Source organism: Bos javanicus, chromosome 12, assembly GCF_032452875.1.
Source record: "Bos javanicus breed banteng chromosome 12, ARS-OSU_banteng_1.0, whole genome shotgun sequence".
NCBI lineage: Eukaryota > Metazoa > Chordata > Mammalia > Artiodactyla > Bovidae > Bos > Bos javanicus.
This window is the reverse complement of record NC_083879.1, coordinates 35,870,752-35,890,985: the sequence shown is the minus strand read 5'-3', so window position 1 is coordinate 35,890,985 and position 20,234 is coordinate 35,870,752. Positions and strand designations below refer to the sequence as shown.

Sequence of the window (20,234 nt, the reverse complement as noted above, 5' to 3'; positions counted from 1 at the left end):
CTGTTGCCTCAGTAGCTCTCCAGTGCCCTCAAAAGTATTTTTAGTGAATTATCTGACTTTTCTAATTGTTCTCTGAGAGAAGATGGTCGTGTTCAGGTAAACACTGACTACATCACAGGCTCACAGAACCACTGTCACTGCTCCCTCAGCCAAATCTAATTGGCTGTGGACCCAGCAGTTGTGTTCGTAACTTCACTATTTCTTGTTGTTGCTTAGTTGCTCAGTTGTGTCCTAATGGACTGCAGCACGCCAGGCTTCCCTGTCCTTCACCATCTCTTGGAGCTTGCTGAAACTCAGGTTCACTGAGTCAGCGATGCCATCCAACCATCTCATCCTTTGTCTCCCCCTTCTCCTCCTGCCTTCAATCTTTCCCAGCATCAGCATCTTTTCCAATGAGTCAGCTCTTTGCATCAGGTGGCCAAAGTATTGGAGCTTCAGCTTCAGCATCAGTCCTTCCAGTGAATATTCAGGGTTGATTTCCTTTAGAATGGACTGGTTGGATCTCCTTGCAGTCCAAGGGACTCTCAAGAGTCTTCTCCAACACCACAGTTCAAAAGCATCAATTCTTCGGCGCTCAGCCTTCTTCACAGTCCAACTCTCACATCCATACATGACTACAGGAAAAACCATAGCTTTGACTATATGGACTTTTGTTGGCAAAGTAGTGTCTCTGCATTTTAATACACTGTCTAGGTATGTCATAGCTTTTCTTCCAAGGAGCTTTTAATTTCATGGCTGCAGTCACTGTCTGCAGTAATTTTGGAGCCCAAGAAAATAGTCTGTCACTGATTCCATTGCTTCTCCATCTGTTTGCCGTGAAGTGATGGGACCTTTGTGAAATTTTAACTGTTTCTAGTTTGTCCTTTTTCACAAGTCCTGATAATCACTGACCTCCTGACCTGTCACCTGTTCTCCTTAACACACTAGCCACCCCTGGCCTTTCCGGGTCCTCTGTCCCGTTACGCTAATCTTGTTCCCTACTTCAGTCTAAGTGCTGTCATGTTACCAGGGTAACAATTTGAAGATTTTTCATTTCTAGGCTGTGGAGACCTTAAAAATGTTTGAAAAAAAGGACAGTAGAGTGAAGAGTGCAGCTGCGACCAACCTCTCTTTCCTGTATTACTTGGTGAGTTCTGCTTTTCACAAGCACATATTGGAGCCGTGTGTTTTTGTGCTGGTGCCAAGGCGAGGCTCTGGAGGAGCTGGGGGAGCATGACACCAGGGTGAGGTTGGGGGGTGCTGGACTGGCTTTGTGGACAGGAGGGCGAGGGCTGTCTTGGAATGAGGACCTTGGAACTGATCCCAGCTGGGACGTCAGGATGAGAGATGGACTTGGCTGGTTGTCTCTTGGAGGTTTAAACTTTGATAATAGATGCTGTGAACAGGAGGACCATCTTCCCTGGGTTCATATTTGCAGCCTTCATACCCCGTGTGATGGTATTTGGAGCTGGGGACTTAGGTTTAGCCAAGGCTGTGAGGGGATTTGTGCCTTTATTAGAAGAGGAGGAGACCAGAGCCCTGCCCTCTGAGGACACAGCAAGTGGGCACCTGCAGGTCTGGACATGGCTCTTGTTGGACACCAGGCCTGCTGGCCCCTCGATCCTTGCCCTCCAGCCTCCAGAACTGTGAGAGTAACTGTTGTTGTTGAAGGCCCGGCTCTGGTATGAAGACAGCAGCTGTGTGTCCAGGGAGCAAGTGGGGCACAGAGTGCAGGGGTGGGGATCGAGGAGGCCAGAGTGCCAGTCAGATGGAGACAGGAGAGGAGAAGCTTACAGACTGATGACTCTGATGGGTGGGAGGCATGAAGGGAAGCAGGAGTCTTGAGAGCAGAGAGCCAGTGTGGGAGAACAGAGATCCCAGGCTGGAGGTAGGGGTCCTACAGGGGCAGGGAGGGGAGAGGAAGGGCTTGGCCTTCATGCCATCACTTGACGCCTCAGCTGACCCTGAGGACCTTCCCTGCTGGGATAGGTCTGGGCCATTGTACCTACAGCTACTCCCAGGAGGGGCCCCTGCCTGCCCCAGGGTCATGAACGGGTTGACAGCAAGGCCAGAACCTGGCGTTCCCAGCTGTTCCTGGACCGGTCTCCGCTGCAGCCAGTCCGTTAGATTTAGAAAACCTTCAGTAGACTTTGTGAAGATGGTTTACTTCCTGACCAGATTTTTATCAGGTTGGATGAGTGTGCAGGAGGAGACCAAGAAAAACTTACAAGGAGGAGAACTGAGTGGTCAGCCGAGCAGAGCCACTGCAGCCTCTGACCAGTGACTCGCTGCTCCTGGTTCTGAGGGAGTGTTTGAGGTAGAGTGACCAGTCTGGGGTGTCACGTGGGTGACAGAGTCCAAGGTGTGTGGCTTGTGTCCAGTGTGGGGTCTGTTGCTCTGTAATAAGACTTAGTGCTTGATGTCACCAAGGCCCCCTCACATCCTGCCTGAAGGGCCTGGATTTACCTGGCGCCCCATCACCTGAGGCTGGGAGGTGCTCCCTCTGTCTCACAGCACTGCTTGCTCATCTGCCAGGGTCCCTGAGAGCAGAGGCCCCTGTGCTCATGGAGTCTGTTGTCCTGTTGTGGGGTGGCGGGGAAGGGTTCAGGGAGGGAAGGGTGTGGAGGGGAGGGAGGGAAGGGTGTGGAGGGGAGGGAGGGGAGGGTGCAGGGGTGGGGCGGGGGGAGGAGGCTTCGGTTGGGGGGGAGGGTGTGGAGGCCTTGGTTGTCCTCGAGGCTGCTTTTGAGTCTTGCTCTCCCCACCCTGCTCCTCCCCTCCCTCCCAGGACCCTGAGGTCATCCAGCCACAGCATCAGGCTCAAAGCCATTTCATCAGGCTCAAAGCCATTTCTAGTCTCCACTCGTGGCTCATCGCCTCTGCAGCAGCCCCTCACTGCTTTTCCTGCAACCTAATCCAGTAGACAGTGTTGCATGTTTCAGTGTTTATGGCAGCAGCACCCGGCTGATAGGTACTGATTCATAAATCATAGTGCAGAGTCCCCACAGATTCTCATATGTGCGTGCTCAGAGCAGTGTCACTCACGATAACCATAAGTGGCTGGAAACACCCCAGTGCCCGTCATCTTGGTGGAGAGGTCCCTGGGACGCGGCTGCCCTCACAGATCCGGGCCATGGTCATCAGCAGGAGGAAGAACTGGACTTTGTGGCAGGGAGCGAGTGAGGACAGCCTGGGGCCCAGGGGCGTCTCCACACCAGGCCTGCAGCTGGAGATCAGGAAGGACCTTCACCGGGGAGGGGGAGGGTAGTGCTGCCTCACATCCTGGAGCCCCACAGCCGCTGAACAAGAACCACAGGGGAGGGGAGGTGGGAAGCTGGGTCCCTCCCTCAGCCAAGATGACGAGGCACCAGCAGTTATGTGAGAGGCCTGCACAGGGCAGGTGAAGGACGGCCATGTCCTCATCAGGCAGTGACACAGTGACACTGGTGATGCAGCGGAGGCCGTGGACTGTGGTGACAGGGATCCATGGGCCATGCAGCCAGGGTGGTGATGGGGGCAGTGGTGCCTTGGTAGCTGTGTAGGTGTTGTAGGTGTGGGGAGCTCACACCTTCCATCTGTGGTGACAGGAGATGGAGCCACTGACTTCTGAATGGTGGGGTGTTCAGACCATGACTATGGAGAAGTCATTCATAAGAAACTTCTTGATGATTAAAACCCTTCTATAGGATGAGTCTGGCAAGACTAGGATATGTAAAATGTGTGTTTCTCCTATCTGTAATTTCAGAAAGTCCATTTATCATGTCTGTAATCTCAGAAGAGTCAGAGAAGGTGAGAAGAGCTTCAGGTAATTTGTGCGTTTGGTACTTTATTTAGGAAAATGAATTTGCACAAGCCAGTAGCTATGCAGATTTAGCTGTGAACTCTGACAGATATAATCCGTCGGCTCTTACTAATAAAGGGAATACAGTCTTTGCAAATGGAGACTATGAGAAGGCAGCCGAGTTCTATAAAGAGGCTCTAAGAAATGACTGTTCTTGCACTGAAGCGCTTTATAACATTGGTGAGTAAAATGGGAAAGTTGCCCGTTTTTTTCCACCCTCCTGGGTTGGGGCTGGGTGAGAGGAGCCGGCAGGGAGGACTGAGCAGTTTTAGTGGCATAGGCAGACAGTGAAGCTGCATGTGAAGGAAGTGGGGGGGTAGAAGACAGGCGAGTGTAGAGCCCTTGGGGCGGGAGGTCAGTCACCAGGCACTGTTTTAGCTTCTTCATGCATTTAAATGTGTCTCCTAGTCCATTGCTTGAAGGAGCTTTATTAGTTCTTCTGTGAAAGGGAATTTTTCTATGTTTTATGTAGTCATATTTGGCTTTTGAAAACTTTTGGCTCATTTGTTTATTGCTTTACGAAGCCCTTCCCCGCCTCAAGATTACAAAATCATTTTCCTCTGTTTTCTTTTCATACTTACATAGCTTTGTTTTTTCTGTTTTTCGAATAAATTATGAATTTATTTGAAAGAGGAAAAAATTCAAGAGAGGACTCTGGATTTTTTATCATACGTGGTCACTTGTCCTGGCACCTTTATGACTTGTCCGTTAGTTGTCCTCAACTTTATATGCCCACTGTGACTGAATTCTGTAACCCAGCTTGTTTCTGAACTGTTTGTTATGTCCTTTCTATCCATTTGTCATTCCTGCCCCACCCTCCATTTTATGAAAGCTTTGGGCATGTTTTGGTGTCTGCCAAACATCAATGGAATTTCCTGTCTTCTCTCCCTTTTTAACAAATTGTGTTCATTTTTATTTTGACTTCTGGATGAATATTTACCTATGTTTAAATATGCATTCTGTTACTTTGAGAAAATTACTACCAGTGCTAGTATTTATAATTTATGTTTTTTCTTTTCCTTCTTCTCAAGGCCTTACCTATAAGAAGCTAAACCGGCTTGATGAAGCTTTGGACTGTTTCCTGAAACTTCATGCGATCCTAAGAAATAGCGCCCAAGTCCTTTACCAGATAGCAAATGTGTATCTTCCTTAAGAATGGTTTCATTAATTCATTCAGCTGGTGACTGAGTACCACTTACTAGATAAGCTTAACCAGTGAAGTAATTGATGTGGATATATTTTAAAATCTAGCTATCAGTTTAATCGGAGAAGGCAATGGCACCCCACTCCAGTACTCTTGCCTGGAAAATCCCATGGACAGAGGAGCCTCGTAGGCTCCAGTCCATGAGGTCGCTAAGAGTCGGGCACGACTGAGCGACTTCACTTTCACTTTTCACTTTCATGCGTTGGAGAAGGAAATGGCAACCCACTCCAGTGTTCTTGCCTGGAGAATCCCAGGGACAGAGGAGCCTAGTGGGCTGCCATCTATGGGGTCGCACAGAGTTGGACACGACTGAAGCGACTTAGCAGCAGCAGCAGCAGCAGCAGCAGCAGCAGTTTAATATGTGATGAAAATATTATTTGAGTGATCGTGTTTTAAAGGGTCATGTGCGTTATAGGAGGAATTGTTTAGAAGTGGCAGCTATTATTAATCTTTAGAAATAATAATTGAAGTAATTGGGTGTCATGTCAAGTCCACACAGCTGTTCACTGAGCATAAATTAGACCCTTCAGGGAGCTCTGTGGTAGCCCAGTGGTTAGGACTGTGTGCTCTCACTGCCAGGCCCTGGATTTGATTCCTGGCCAGGAAACTAAGATCCTGCAACCTGTGCATCGTGCCAAAAAATCAGAAATAATAATGTTTTACATATTGTCTCCTGTTCTGGTAGAGTAGATAAAAATTTTTGGGTAAAAAATTTTAGTTGTAGAGCAGATAGTGTTTGTTATTTCTTTTAGCCTTTTTTTTTTTTTTTTCCGAGTTCTTTCTCCTGAGATGTCACTGTTATGACCTGCTGGTGTCTTGTTCCTGATCAGTTTGGATCCAGACAAGCAATTGATGTGTTTGAGACTATTTGAATACATTTCCTTATTTTTATGTTTTTCTTGTGATGTCATGTTTGTCATCATTAAAAACAGAAGACTTATTTTTCAGTGAAACTTTGGATTGAAATATTTTCATTAAGGTAGCTAATACAAAATAATTAATAGTCTAAGTATTGGTATGAATAAATTATTTTAATGTATGCAGAGGATTTACAAGGCACAGAGCTACAAAAAGCTGTCTTGGGCTTGTACTGTAATTAGAGAAAAACTCATCGGAAAGTACACAGAAACCATTCTTTTAAAATGTTGCTCATGTTAAGAGAGGGTGAATAATTGAACACAGCATTCACATGTCTTTGTTAAAAACAAATTTTGGATAAGACGTTGAATAAAACAGCACACTGTTAATTCTTGTAGAAATGTGGCGATCTTAGTGGGTAGTAATGAAGCAGAAGGAAAAGCAAGGTGTACACAGGGACAGAAGTGCTGTTTCCAGTGAGACCCCATTTTTCATCCTCATCCCTGAAGAAAACCTGGAGTAAACAGTGTTACATAGCACATTAGTATAGACTAAGAAACATTTTTATTGAAATGTTGGCTTTAGGTTTGCTTCTTGATGAATGAATTTAGAAAAATTTTGTTATCCTTAATTAAAATTGTCTAAGATACGAGTTAATGGAAGATCCCAGTCAAGCTATGGAATGGTTGATGCAGCTGATCAGCGTTGTTCCCACTGACTCCAGGGCCCTGTCTAAACTGGGAGGGCTGTATGACAGCGAGGGGGATAAGTCCCAAGCATTCCAGTACTACTACGAGGTGGGTGTGTGGTCTCGCCTACCTTCTATGAGTTGTTTTAAAGAAGACAGCAGGCCTTTTAAGTTTTAAAAATTAGAAATGCTTATTAGCTTTTAACGGAGAAGGCACTGGCAACCCACTCCAGTACTCTTGCCTGGAAACTCCCACGGACGGAGGAGCCTGCTAGGCTGCAGTCCGTGGGGTCGCTAAGAGTCAGACACGACTGAGCGACTTCCTTTCACTTTCCTGCATTGGAGAAGGAAATGGCAACCCGCTCCAGTGTTCTTGCCTGGAGAATCCCAGGGACGGGGAAGCCTGGTGGGCTGCCGTCTATGGGGTCGCACAGAGTCAGACACAACTGAATCGACTTAGCAGCAGCATTAGCTTTTAAATGAACAGTGATTTAAAATAAAGCATCTATGGAATATAAAGTTAGTTTTTGATTGATTTTAATAAAAAATAAAAATAAAAAGTTCAAATTCATTTTTCTCCTGAAGGATGATTTCATTGCTTTTGAGTCTGTTACATATTTAATTTGACTCAGATTGTGTATCAGTACATCAAAAAGATGTTTATAGGTAACTGAAAAATGTGTCAAGCGAATCTTAAGTTCTCCAAATCTTGTGCAGTTTCAAAGCTTGTACAGTGTTTCTGACAGCTGGTGTGTTTTAATTAAGACATGTCACACTGGGTAAATTACTGTGGCCAGTGGTAAATGCTGCAGACTGAACTGTTGACTAGTTCACTCTCCAGTCGTATAGGTATTTCCCGTCCAACATTGAGGTCATCGAGTGGCTCGGGGCCTATTACATTGACACCCAGTTTTGTGAAAAAGCCATTCAGTACTTTGAAAGAGCTTCTCTTATACAGTAAGTAACTGTTATGATTTTGTGTTTAGTTAAATGCCTGAAATCTGATAGACCTACTGCTCTCCTGAACGGCTGTAGTGAACATTCATGCATCGTTTCCATTTTCTGTGTTTCATTTGACTCAGTCTTTATTGTGATAAATATATTTCCTTTTTATGCACAAGTTAAAAAAAAATTTCTTTAAGGTACTTTGTGTTTTTCACATCTCAGCAAGCAACTATTATTTCTTTATCAATTAGAAAATTATTTCTTTATCAATTAGAAAACTCTGCCAAGGGCAGAGTTTAATTTCTGAAAGAACCCTAATAGAAATGTTTCACTTGTCTCAATGTATAATTGATATACATTATACAGCTCAGTGTCATATCTTTTTGCCTTTTCATACTGTTTGTGGGGTTCTTAAGGCAAGAACACTGAAGTGGTTTGCCATTGCCTTCTCCATATATTATATATTAAGAATAAAACTTTTAAAGATGGCTTTAAGTTCATATCAGAATGTTCTATACACGTCTGATTCAAAAATAATTGGGTTATACCATGTTCTGCTTTGTATTTGAATTTTAACATTAAATGTGGGGCAAGTGGAGGTGGAGGACAAGGTGGGGAGGGAGTGGTTATGAGGGTAAAATAAATAAGACACAAAGCCATATTGTGCAGCACAGGGAATATAGCCTATATTTTAGAACAACTTTAAACGGAGTCATTTGAATCACTATGTTGTATACTTAAAACTAATACTGTAAATCAACTACATATTTGATTTGGAAAAATAAAGTGAGGAGAGCGTTAAGTTATTCTCTAGTCTTTTATTTTGTCAAATTTTTTTCTTAGAAATTTTTAATAGTGGTCTTTAGAAATCCTGATCATGTTTATTTTAGAAAAAAAAATTCATTTATTTCTTTTTAAGGGGATTAAAAAAAGGATGAGTAGAATTCTTTTTTACTTTCTTTTTAGTTGAAGTCTAATTGTTCAAATACAAGGTCAAAAATTGCCATTAGGTACTGAATTTGCAAGCCTAAAGCTCATTTTCCAAGCCTGAGGTACTAAGCCAAAGAACTGGCAAAGGTTTAATATAGAATGCTGAGAACTTTACCCAGATTGGTGAGCTTTATTCTTACATCTAAATAAGGTGTGAATTAGGTTGAAGGACTCTGAATCTGAATTTCCTGATATAAATACAGCAGATGATGGTGAAGGACATTATATATATGCTGTTTTTAATAACAAAGATGATCTAATCATATATCAAAAAGTAATCAGAAGATAGTATAGGTAATAGGTATAGGTAATAGGCTTTATAAAGTTGTATGACCACAGATTATTTTTGTTTCATCTAATTTCATCTAATTTATTTCTTTTATAGGCCTACACAGGTGAAATGGCAGCTGATGGTAGCTAGTTGTTTTAGAAGAAGTGGTAAATGCTCTTATTCATTTTAATATATGTTGCTTCTTTCTGTCATTTAGGTCATTATGTATGTACATGTGTTTTGACTTTGTGTATTTATTAATATTAACTTTTGATAAGCACACATATTTGAGGCATTATATGAAAGACACAGTGGTTACCACAATAAAGAAAAAAGTTATGTTCCTGTTGGCAGTACAACCTTGCTGTGTACACACATTTTATTACATCAGTTGCCTGAACTCACAGAACGCCCGTCTGTGAAGTGTGTGTGTGAGGTCCTCTGGTCTGAGCTCTGATGTGTAGGTCAGGGGAAGAGAAGCTGCCTCAGCTAACCCGGCAAACCTGAGCTGGACTCTCCTGCTTCACCTCGGTCATTCCTGCCAGACTCTGAGGGCGGCCGCCTTCTTATACACGGAGGCCTACACAGGGCCAAAGCCATTTCCTGAGATTTTCACAAACATCTTTGATCCAAAATTCACTTTTTTTTATTCTTTGCTAATATGTGAAGCTAAATTACTTTATTTTTTTTTTTTGCCAAATATCAAAATGAATTTGATTTTTTATTAAATTACTAAATTACTTTATTACAAAATAAAATGCCTTCTATAAACTTATTAATGTTTCAAAATAAAAACTGCAAAACAAGTTATTTTTCATCTTTTCCAGGTGAATAACATTGCAATTAGTCTCTCAAATTATTTTAAGAAGTAGAACTAAGTTTCAGCCATCACTGGTTTACATCTGCTTTTACCCCTTTTTCAAATTTATCTGTGCATTTTCTTCCAGAGGTTGTATTAAGAATGGTTACTTACGCTTGTGGCAAGCATGAAAGTCATTCTTCTAAACCAGTGAAGTGGTGCCAGTATATGGAATTTAAATTAGTCCTTGGCTGAATCCTGTGAATTTCTATAATTGCTTGTTTGTTTTCTCTTTTACTTATAGGTAACTACCAGAAAGCATTAGACACTTATAAAGATATTCACAGAAAATTTCCAGAAAATGTAGAATGTAAGTGGGACTACAGTTTATAACTTGTGAGGGCATATGTCCTCACATTTTATGTCTAAAGATGTAATAATTACCTTTGCTACAGTAGCTGCATAGGTAGATACCAACCTATAACTTGTGGTACATGTATTCAAATATGTGATATAGGATCAGAAAAATTGACTATGCAAGTACCTGGTGGTGCTAGTGGTAAAGAACCTGCCTGCCAATGCAGCAGATGTTAAGAGATGCAGGTTTGGTCTCTGGGTTGGGAAGATCCCTTGGAGGAGGGTGTGGCAACCCACTCCAGTATTCTTGCCTGAAGAATCCCATGAACAGAGGAGCCTGGTGGAGTGCAGTCCATATTGTCACAAAGAGTTAGACTGAAGTGACTTAGCACACATGCACACCTTTTTATAGAATTTAATTGTTGGTGGATTTAAATACATCACTGGGAAATTTCCTGGCAGTCCAGTGGAAAGGACTTCACCTACTCACTGCTGAAGGCCCATGTTCAATCCCTGGTCAGGGAACTAAATTCCGCTAATTCCGTAGCCTGGCCAAAAAAAAGAATTTTTTTTAAAGTGAGGCTTCAGTTAAAAACAAATAAATATACCACTTAATTCTCTTTTATAGCAAAGATATCTACATTTCAAAGCTTTATGAAATTTTAAGACTAGATTTTGGTTTATTATTGATTTTTAAAAGTTTATAAACTCTGGTATTTTATAGAAAAGGCATTTTAAACTATCCATTTAATGTGTAACTTTTTGAGGTTGAAAATACACCTTTAGAGTTTATGATAATAGAATGCTAATAATCTTGCTGATACTGACAGCAAATGAAGTTTTATTAGATTATTTTTAAACGTTATATCTTATTTCCTTTTTAAAAAGTTGGCTTTGTATAAAATATTTATTTATTTTAATCTTACTGCACAGTGGATTTGATGCAATTTGAAGTAACAATGCAGTGTTACAGTAACAACAATATCAGGATCCAGAAGAGGACAAAATAACTGTATTCTGTGTGTTTACTCAGTTGTTCAGTTGTGTCTGACTCTCTGTGACCCTCTGGTCTGTAACTTCTCAGATTCCTCTGTCCATGGGACTTTTCAGGGAAGAATACTGTATTCTAGGTTGTATATTCTCAGTAAACTGTATTTGGCCCTGAGTAGCCTTGGGGCTCGGAGAAGGCAGTGGCAGCCCACTCCAGTGCTGGTGCCTGGAAAATCCCATGGACAGGGGAGCCTGGTAGGCTGCAGTCCATGGGGTCGCAAAGAGTTGGACACGACTGAGTGACTTCACTTTCACTTTTCATTTTCATGCATTGGAGAAGGAAATGGCAACCCACTCCAGTACTCTTGCCTGGAAAATCCCATGGACGGTGGAGCCTGGTGGGCTGCCGTCTATGAGGTCGCACAGAGTCGGACATGACTGAAGCAACTTAGCAGCAGCAGCAGCAGTCTTGGGGCTAAAGGAAAAAGAGAAAACACAGTGGTTTGTATGAATGAAATCTTTACTATTTATGAGCAAAATAGGAAGTAGTTCTTTTGGAGGAAGCAGATCTGTTCAGCTCTTGCTGCAGTCGTGTTGAAACGCCTAGGAGGGTGGGCAAGGTCACTGAGAGACGTCAGTGCTCCTGCTAACATCCCTGCAACAAGTAGAATACGTGTGTGAAAAGACCATTCTGAGTGTTGTCCTCATGACTGAACACAAAACGGCACGTTTCAGTAAAAACATATCTTTTCTGGGCCAAGTTTTCAGTGGCATAGTCCAATCCAGGGGTTAGATATGCTGCATGTTCCTTCAGTAATATTTTTCTCAATTTGGCTTTTGTGAAAAGCAGAGTTCAGAATTACGCCCTTGAAAGGAGCCTAGGAGCAAGGGGTTTTGTAATGCTGCTCAGATGTGGGTTCATTAGCTCACAGCAGTTTCCAAACACCAGTCAAAAAAACAGGATACATGGGGATTACTTGTAAAGCCTGTAAAAACCACAAATCTATAGCTCAGCCCACAGAGAGTCTCCTTCAGGTTTGCAGTGGAGCTGGATGTGTGATTTTTTTTCTGTTTCTTTTTTTAACAACTTTTAATATAATTCTTAAGCTTGGGCACTCTGGGAAACTGATGCTTTAGACATTAAATCAGAGCAGTGATAGAATAATCATTATAGTATCCCAGCCCAGGTATTGAACCCGCATCTCCCACATTGCAGGCAGATTCTTTACCAGCTGAACCACAAGGGAAGCCCAAGAATGCTGGAGTGGGTAACCTATCCCTTCTCCAGCAGATCTTTCCAACCCAGGAATTGAACCCGGGTCTCCTGCATTGCAAGTGGATTCTTTACCAGCTGAGCTATCAGGGAAGCCCATTATAGTAGTAGTAGTAGTAGTAGTAGTAATAATAGTGATTCCATTTTGGAAATGGAAACCCAGCAGTCTGCTAGGCAGAGTTTCCCAGCGTCTGCACCACTGACGTTGGGGATTGCATAATTCTGTTGTGGGGTCGTCCTGTGGATTCTAGAATGTCTAACAGCATCCTTGGCCTCCACCCACAGAGTGCCAGCTGCATACCTTCTGTTGGGTGCTGCCAGGTGTCCCCTGGGGACGCACTTGACATGGGTGGAGGACCACCACAGTAGTCACAGCACCTCTGCATTGTGCAGCAGATCGAGCGCCTCCCAGCAAGGCCGCATTTCTTTCTTTAAAGAGAGTTTAGGATTCCTTATAAAAGTCGAACGATGATCTATGCCACAAGGAATGTCCAGGACACTTGGGCCTGGGTAATTTTCAGAACAGGTGTGGTCAGTAGCCTACCTTGATGCTAGCATAGGAGAAACACTTGCACCCAAGTGCAGCCTCACTTTGAGCAGAGTATTTTTCTGATGAACCCAGAAAAGTCATCAGGTGACTGCAGTGCTGGTACATGGCACTGTTCCTGCCCTATGGACATGGCAGAAAACAAGACAGATGAAAATCCTGGCCTTGTGGAGCTTGGATTCTAGTGGGAAGGAAAAGACAATAAATATATAACATGTCAGGAGTCATAAATGCATAAAGGAGAAACAGGTGAGGAGCTAAAGGTTTGAATTGTAGATGTCATGGTCTCCCCTGAAGGGCAGCGGGCTGGTGTGCCGAATCGTTCTAAGCCCTCCTTCAAGGAGCCCACTTCTCCGAAGGCCAGGAAGGCAAACTGCAGAGATTTTTCAGGAGAAACAAACACTGTTTGTGAGCATCATTCAGACTGTGTCCCCGAGGATCAAGTGTATTGATTTGTTCTTTGAACACCATGTATAAACACTTCTCTGAAAATGTTTTTCATAATTTAGGTCTACGTTTCTTGGTCCGTCTCTGCACAGACATTGGATTGAAAGAAGTTCAAGAATATGCAACAAAACTAAAGAGATTGGAAAAAATGAAAGAAATCAGAGAACAGGTATCTCACATGAATAAGCTGAAAACTGCTGTCTGTTGATTATGAAAACGTCAGCCTTGTGTGCTCATCTGAGTGATGTCAGGGCTTCTGTCAATAAAACTAAGTTGAAATTATTTTTGTGCTTTAGCGTGAAAGGAGAGATAACTGAAACTGTAGTTTTAGCATAAATTTCTGTCAAAACCTTGTTCCTAATCAGAGGAAGTGCATTAGATTCAATGTAGTCCTTGGTGGGTGGCTACTAATAGACTAACAATGGTAATTTTCCCGCTACAAATAACCGCAGATTAATTTATAGACCTGACTTCAGCTGGAGAGTCCATGCCTGTGGGAACCAAGATGCAGGGACTCGTGGGTAGCAGTGGTGGTTTTTTGTTGGGCTGCTCTGTTGTATAGTAGGACATGGCACTGAGAATAGTGCTGGTGCCGGAAGGGTTGTATGCTTTTGTGTTCCCTGCAGTATTTTTACTTCTGAAAGTGAGTACTCCCTCCTGTGTTTGAGACTAGACTATTTAAAAATTTAATGTTATTTTTGAGTATCTGTCTTTCATAGAAAGAAATATATTCTTTAAGCTTAAACTTTTTCAAGAATTTAATTACCTTAGATAATTAAACCTAAGTTCCATATTTGCTTTCAAAATGTGGTTATCTTGTGTTTGCTTGGAGGATGTGATCTGTTTTATTCTTTTTAAAATCTGTCCATGGGATTCTCCAGACAAGAACTCTGGAGTCGGTTGCCATCTCCTCCTCCAGGGGATCTTGCTGACCCAGGACTGAACCTGTGTCTCTTACCTCTGCTTCATTAGGAAGCAGCTTCCCTGATAGCTCAGTTGATAAAGAATCCGCCTGCAATGCAGGAGACCCCAGCTCCATTCCTGGGTCCGGAAGATCCCCTGGAGAAGGGACAGGCTACCCACTCCAGTTTCATCGGTTTCCCTTGCGTCCCAGCTGATGATGAATCCCCCTGCAATGCGGAAGACTGGGTTCGATCCCTGGGTTGGAAAGATCCTCTGGAGAAAGGAAAGGCTACCCATTCCAGTATTCTGGCCTGGAGAATTCCATGGACTCTGTAGTCCACGGGGTTGCAAAGAATCGGACATGACTGAGGGACTTTCACTTTCACTTTCTTTACCCCTGCACCACCTGGGAAAACCTCATCAAGCTAAAAGAATTTTACCTTGGTCTTACAGAGCAGGGGCCCCACCCTATACCTATCCAGGCCCCAGAGTTAGATCTCTGGAGTCCAGGAGTCTGTGTTTTAAAAACAAGTTCTCCAGGTAATTTTTTAATCCACGATGTTCAAGAAACACTGGTCTAGAGTTATGCTTCTGAAGGGTTACCTTCAAATGATCAAACACCAGCTTAGGATACAAAGTCTGATTTAAAGAGAAAAGTAAACAAAATAAATTAGGTCATGGACTTTAAAAACTGTTTTCAAATGAAGAACGATTTGTGTAGACCTGGTGGTTCAGAAGGTGAAGAATCCACCTGCATTGTAGGAGACACGGGTTCAATTCCTGGGTCGAGAAAATCCCCTGGAGGAGGAAATGGCAACCCATTTCAGTATTCTTGCCAGGGAAATCCCATGGACAGAGGAACCTGGAGGACTACAGTCCATGGGGTCACAAAGAGTCAGACATGACTTAGCGACTAAACCACCACCATAGGACAGGTAAATGGATTCACGTTTATGTGGGTCAGGATAATGGATCTCCCCAAGCCCCTAGATCCTGTGTAAGATATTAAAGCTGGAAGTTCGTTTCTGTGGACTGACTTTTCAGAGCAGTGTGTCCTTTTCTGGAACATTTTTGGAGAAGAGGACTGTTCTCCCTTTGTGCTTTGGGTCGAGTTCCTGGGCCTGGAGGGACCCTGTGCCCTGTTCCTTGGGGGCAGTGACAAATAGCTGGACAGGGTGGGACACTGCAGCCCACAGCAGTGCTGGGTTTTCAGCATTTTGTGTTTCTGCTTCCCTGAACATAAAAACATTAGTTGCAAGAATCTTGTGAAACTTTGCTGTACAACTGGAAAAGAGCAAAACAAAAGAGCTGAAATTGAAGACTATTTTAAATACAACAAGGAAGAGAAAAATGTTAGCCCAAACTAGAGAGAAGTAGAGAATAAAAGGGAATGACTAGGAGGCAAAAGAGGACGGGAGAGAGACAGTTTACACAATGCAGGAAGTTTTCATTGCTCATCCAAAAATGAAGCATACTCATAATTTGTTCAATTTTAGAAATCGAATTTCTAAATTCTTACAATATTCAAAAAGAGAATTCCCCAAGAGGGAGGAGTTATATGCATATATACAGCTGATTTATGTTGTTGTACAGCAGAACCTATACAACATTGTAAAGCAGTTATATTGTAACATTAATAAATAAAAGAATTCCTGTCTTAATATTTGTCATTCCCATCCCCCCACACCCACCCCAGAGAAATCAGTTTCAAGAAATTCTTTGTTTTGGCCAACTTAAAATACCGTGGGACATTCAAAACTAATATAAAATGTAGTTGGTACTTACCCCTAAGTTTCCAATTATTTCCTAAAGCTATTTGAGCAGAAACCATTTTGGCTATATTTCTATATTCCTTTTTCTATATTACGGAAAAAGAGTCCATGTGAAGAACTCTTAAAGGCACAGCTTTAAGTTGACTGTAAAGGAAATTGTAATAAAAGTAGCGAGAATGTTTTGCACATTTTATATATTATTGCATTTACAAAGTTCAAGAAAGAAAACCAGAGGGTAACCCATATAACATTTATCTTTGGTGCAAAGCATGTAGTGGTTTGCACTGGACGACACTGTCCAGGTGAGGCTCTGGTGCCTTTTGTTGAGGCTTGGGGGCCTTGTGGGCTTCCGTCGCCCTGTGCTAGTCCTAGGTTCACCTGTTCAGGAAACAGTCAAATGGGGAAGGTGTTCCAGAAGCTGGTCACCTGGTGGGAGAATAAAAAGAATGCAGGTCACTTCTGCCCAGCCCACAGACACAGTGTGGTCCTCAGAGAGGGTGTGGCTGGACCTCAGGGCCTGGCCCAGAGGCGGGAAGGTGCAGCCATGTTCTAGGGTTTTTTGGAGCTGAAGCCACAAAAAAAGGTCTTCAGTTCTGTTTTCTATTGAATTTGAAGTCAGTCTTCTTAAGGATTCTTGTTAACATCTGTTCCTTGTTCTAAGACAAGGCTCTAACTCTTAGGGAATAAAAGCCCTGTGGTGGACAGAACCCTGGGCTTTTGTCCTTCTTACCCCCAGTCAGCGTTCGGAAACTGTCCACAGTGAAATCAGGTTTGTCCCAGTCTGTCCCATTGCTAGAAAATGGCCACAGACTTGGATGTCAGCAACATCCAGTCACTGGGAGAGTTTGCAGCCCCACCGCCACCCCTGAGTCCTGTGGCCACTCTCAGGGGCAGGCGACAGTGTGGCCGGAGGTCACTACACGGTGGGTCCCTGTGGGGGAGCAGTGTTGTGTGCTCACTGCAGGGAGGATGCCATCTTCCGACACTCCTCTGTTTACATTCTTCTCTCATTTTTCCCCCAAAATGGGAATGGCATCTCTTTTTTTTTTTTTTTTTTATGTTATTGGAAAGACAAGTGTTATTCTAAAAATATAGATAGATGACTTTTGTAAGTAGTATTCAAATTAAAATGTGTAGAGAAAAATCTGAAAATCATTAAACCATGACTTGGAGATCACTATTATTATCATTTTGGTATTTATATTCCCAAGCATTTTTATAAATATATACAAACATATATTCAATACACATTTTAAAATGGGAACTTTTTTTTTTTTTTACAAAAGTGAGATTTTTACGAAATACTGCTTATACCCTGCATTTTCCCCCTACTTAGCAGAACAACCTGGGGAGCTTACCGTGTCCCTGAAGGCAGACCCCTGTCATTTTTTGTGGCTGTTCTGTCACATAGCTGTTTCCTTCACATGTCAGTCCTGTATCCGTACCTCACTCCTCCAGATCAGTCCAGATTCCCAGGAACTTGATGAGGTGTCGAAACTCTGAGAAGATGGCAGCGTCTCTCCTCCTGGCATCAGCACAGACCACCTGCTGAGAAAGAAATGAGACAGGCTTCTCAGTCACTGAAATGTGCCTGTGTCCCTGGGCCTGCGTCTGTACCCGCCCTGTTCGCTGTGGGGCTGGGCCCCTCAGTAAGCCGTTACTGTTGTACCTGCTCCATTACTCTTCTTCCAGGAGGTTCCCCCAGTCTGGACCTGTCCCTCCTGCCCGCAGGTGTCCCTCTTCTTTCCCTACTGGGAGGAAGATTATATGGACATTTGTCTTTATGAGTTTAATTATTTTATCATTGTCTAAGTCTTTTAAATATGCTGGTAATTATTCACCTATGGGCTTCTTAGGTGGCACTGCTGCTGCTGCTAAGTCGCTTCAGTCGTGTCCGACTCTGTGCGACCCCAGAGATGGCACCACCAGGCTCCCCCGTCCCTGGGATTCTCCAGGCAAGAACACTGGAGTGTGTTGCCATTTCCTTCTCCAATGCATGAAAGTGAAAAGTGAAAGTGAAGTCGCTCAGTCGTGTCCGACTCCTAGTGACCCCATGGACTGCAGCCCACCAGGCTCCTCGGTCCATGGGAGTTTCCAGGCAAGAGTACTGGAGTGGGGTGCCATTGCCTTCTCCGCAGGTGGCACTAGTGGTAAAGAATTCTCCTGCCAATGCAGGAGACACAGGAGATGCAGGTTGGATCCCTGAGTCGAGAAGATCCCCTGGAGGAGCAAACAGCAGCCCACTCCAGTATTCTTGCCTGGAGAATCCCTTGGACAGAGGAGCTTGGTGGGCTATGGTCCATGGGATCACAAGGGTTGGACGTGACTGAACATCTAAGCACAGATGAAAACCAAGTTTCTACAATCAGAGTATAGATATAAATATTTTTATTTTGTTACATCATCTTTGGGTTTTCTTTTGTCTGTGGAGGCAAAGGGAGAGATGGGGTTCCCAGCGAGGTTTCTTTTTAAAATAATTTGAACATGTTTACCGATATTTAGAAGACTGGAGTTTTAGGAGGGTTTCATTGTACAGACTTGAGTCTTGGATCATGGAGAAAAAGTGTTTTCTTCTTCCTAGCAGACTACATTATCAATAACCCCATCCATGACCTGATAATTTATAAATAAATTGGAGAGTTGTCAGGTTTGAGGGTGTAAATAATGTGTCCTTTGAGTTATTTATGGAATTATGTTCATAGTATTAAAGATCTAAATAAGATATCAACCTTTGTTGAGAAAATTTAATTCAGTTGTAAATAGTTGTCCAACACTGTCTGTTTCTATTCACTGAATACTGTTTTCTCTCAACAAACCTTTATACGTACAAGAAACTGACAGTGTTGGAGGCAGGTTCAGTATTAATTCAAAGATTCTAACTTGAACAAAACACAGAATAACCATAAGATTCAGAAAGAAACCTAAGAATGTCACAGTTTGGAGATAATTCTTATGACTTATGGGTGCTTTATATCTAGGAAAGTAGACTGTTGGGCAGACCTTAGGTGTTTGTGAGATTTAATAGTGCGTTTACTGTGGAAGGTGAATTCCAAAGCTCTGCTGTCCTTTTCCCCCTGAAACAGTTCTGGTCCAGTGTTGTCACATGGGCTAAAGCAGAAACAACACTCTCTCAAGTCCCCTTCTCCCTCCACCTTTTTAGCTGCTGTGTTTAAGATCTGAGCTTTCACATCTGGAAAGTACTTGGTTTTTAAGTTACTTGCAGAAGCATGGGTGACCCTGCCCTGTTAAGCCCGAGTGCCATCCGTGTGTGTAGTGGGACTGGGGTCTCCAGGTTTCCCACCTCATTTCCAGGACAGCTGGGCCTTCCTCCTGTGGGACCAGCTCCAGGGCAGGTCACGTGAACCCAGTTTGGGAGGCAGGACCAGTCAGGCCTGGGGGCTGCGTTTTAACAATAAATCAACGCTTGGCTATGGTGGTCCCTGCAGGATATTCTTATTTTCGCTGAAACAGGACTTGTGTCCAGCGTGTCCTTGTTAACATGTGGTCTTCTTGCTCTAGCGCATCAAATCTGGCCGGGACAGCAGCGGGTGTCCCCGCGGCCGGAGAGACGGGAGTGCGGGCAGTGGTGAGTGTCCATGACCCTGGAGAGGCCGGGGTGGGCAGATCCTAGTGCACTGGCTTCTGCAAGCCCCTTGAAACAATCCAGAAACGTCCTATTTGTTTTTTTATATACAGCAAACCTCACTTACTTTCACTTTTAGTCACTTACCTCACTTACTTTAAGTTACTTTTCTAAGCATCAGCCTGCTATATTATGAACAGGTGTTTGCAGGTGTTAGTTGTTAAGTAACCAGCCCTGTTTCTGCTGATTGATGAGTAAATGGTCATGTTGGGTAGATCATCGCAAGTGTCCATACCAGTGAGGTTTGCTGTGTCACAGTGTTCAGATGGCTGTTGTAAGGAGGGGTTTCACAGGATGCTGATGGACCTCTGCATGTCAGTGCAGAAGTGGTGCCAGCCTGGGCACTGGGCAGCATGCCTCTGGACCAGCCACGCAAACCCTGCTGCTTTGGGCTGCTCCTGAGTTCCTGCTCTGTGACATCGTTACTTAATAAGAAGATTTGTTATGTTTTCCTCCCCCTTTTCCCCGTCAACAGAATCCACCTTCTTTCTCTATTTCAGGGGATAGTAGAAGTTATATTTAGGGGAAGTTGGGTGGTTTTAAGGAAACTAATTAGAAAACCAAGTGCTAAATTGGGATCCAAGTTGTGTCCACACTTAGCCCCGCCATGCACACAGGACTGACTTAATCCTGTTGTCTGCTTGTGGTCCAGGGGGCACAACGCAGGCAGGCCTGGCCTGCAGCTTAGGGAGGCCTTCCTTTCATTCCTTCATTACTGTTGGCTGCACAC

At 43.4% G+C, this 20,234-nt stretch overlaps 1 protein-coding gene across 6 annotated transcripts in view; it reads left to right on the top strand.

The window, feature by feature from the left end:
- Positions 1-20,234, top strand: part of IFT88 (intraflagellar transport 88) — a 64,010-nt gene that overhangs the window by 37,190 nt on the left and 6,586 nt on the right. For all 6 annotated transcript variants that reach the window (XR_009740019.1, XR_009740020.1, XM_061434997.1 and 3 more), the window contains 9 exons: positions 1,040-1,126; positions 3,811-3,997; positions 4,849-4,957; positions 6,526-6,676; positions 7,409-7,524; positions 8,888-8,940; positions 9,877-9,942; positions 13,249-13,355; positions 19,381-19,447. Coding sequence is in view for 4 of the 6 variants with exons in the window: in XM_061434997.1 (XP_061290981.1) it covers positions 1,040-1,126; positions 3,811-3,997; positions 4,849-4,957; positions 6,526-6,676; positions 7,409-7,524; positions 8,888-8,940; positions 9,877-9,942; positions 13,249-13,355; positions 19,381-19,447 (943 nt within the window). In the remaining 2 variants the exon portion in view is untranslated. The remainder of the gene's footprint in view (positions 1-1,039; positions 1,127-3,810; positions 3,998-4,848; positions 4,958-6,525; positions 6,677-7,408; positions 7,525-8,887; positions 8,941-9,876; positions 9,943-13,248; positions 13,356-19,380; positions 19,448-20,234) is intronic.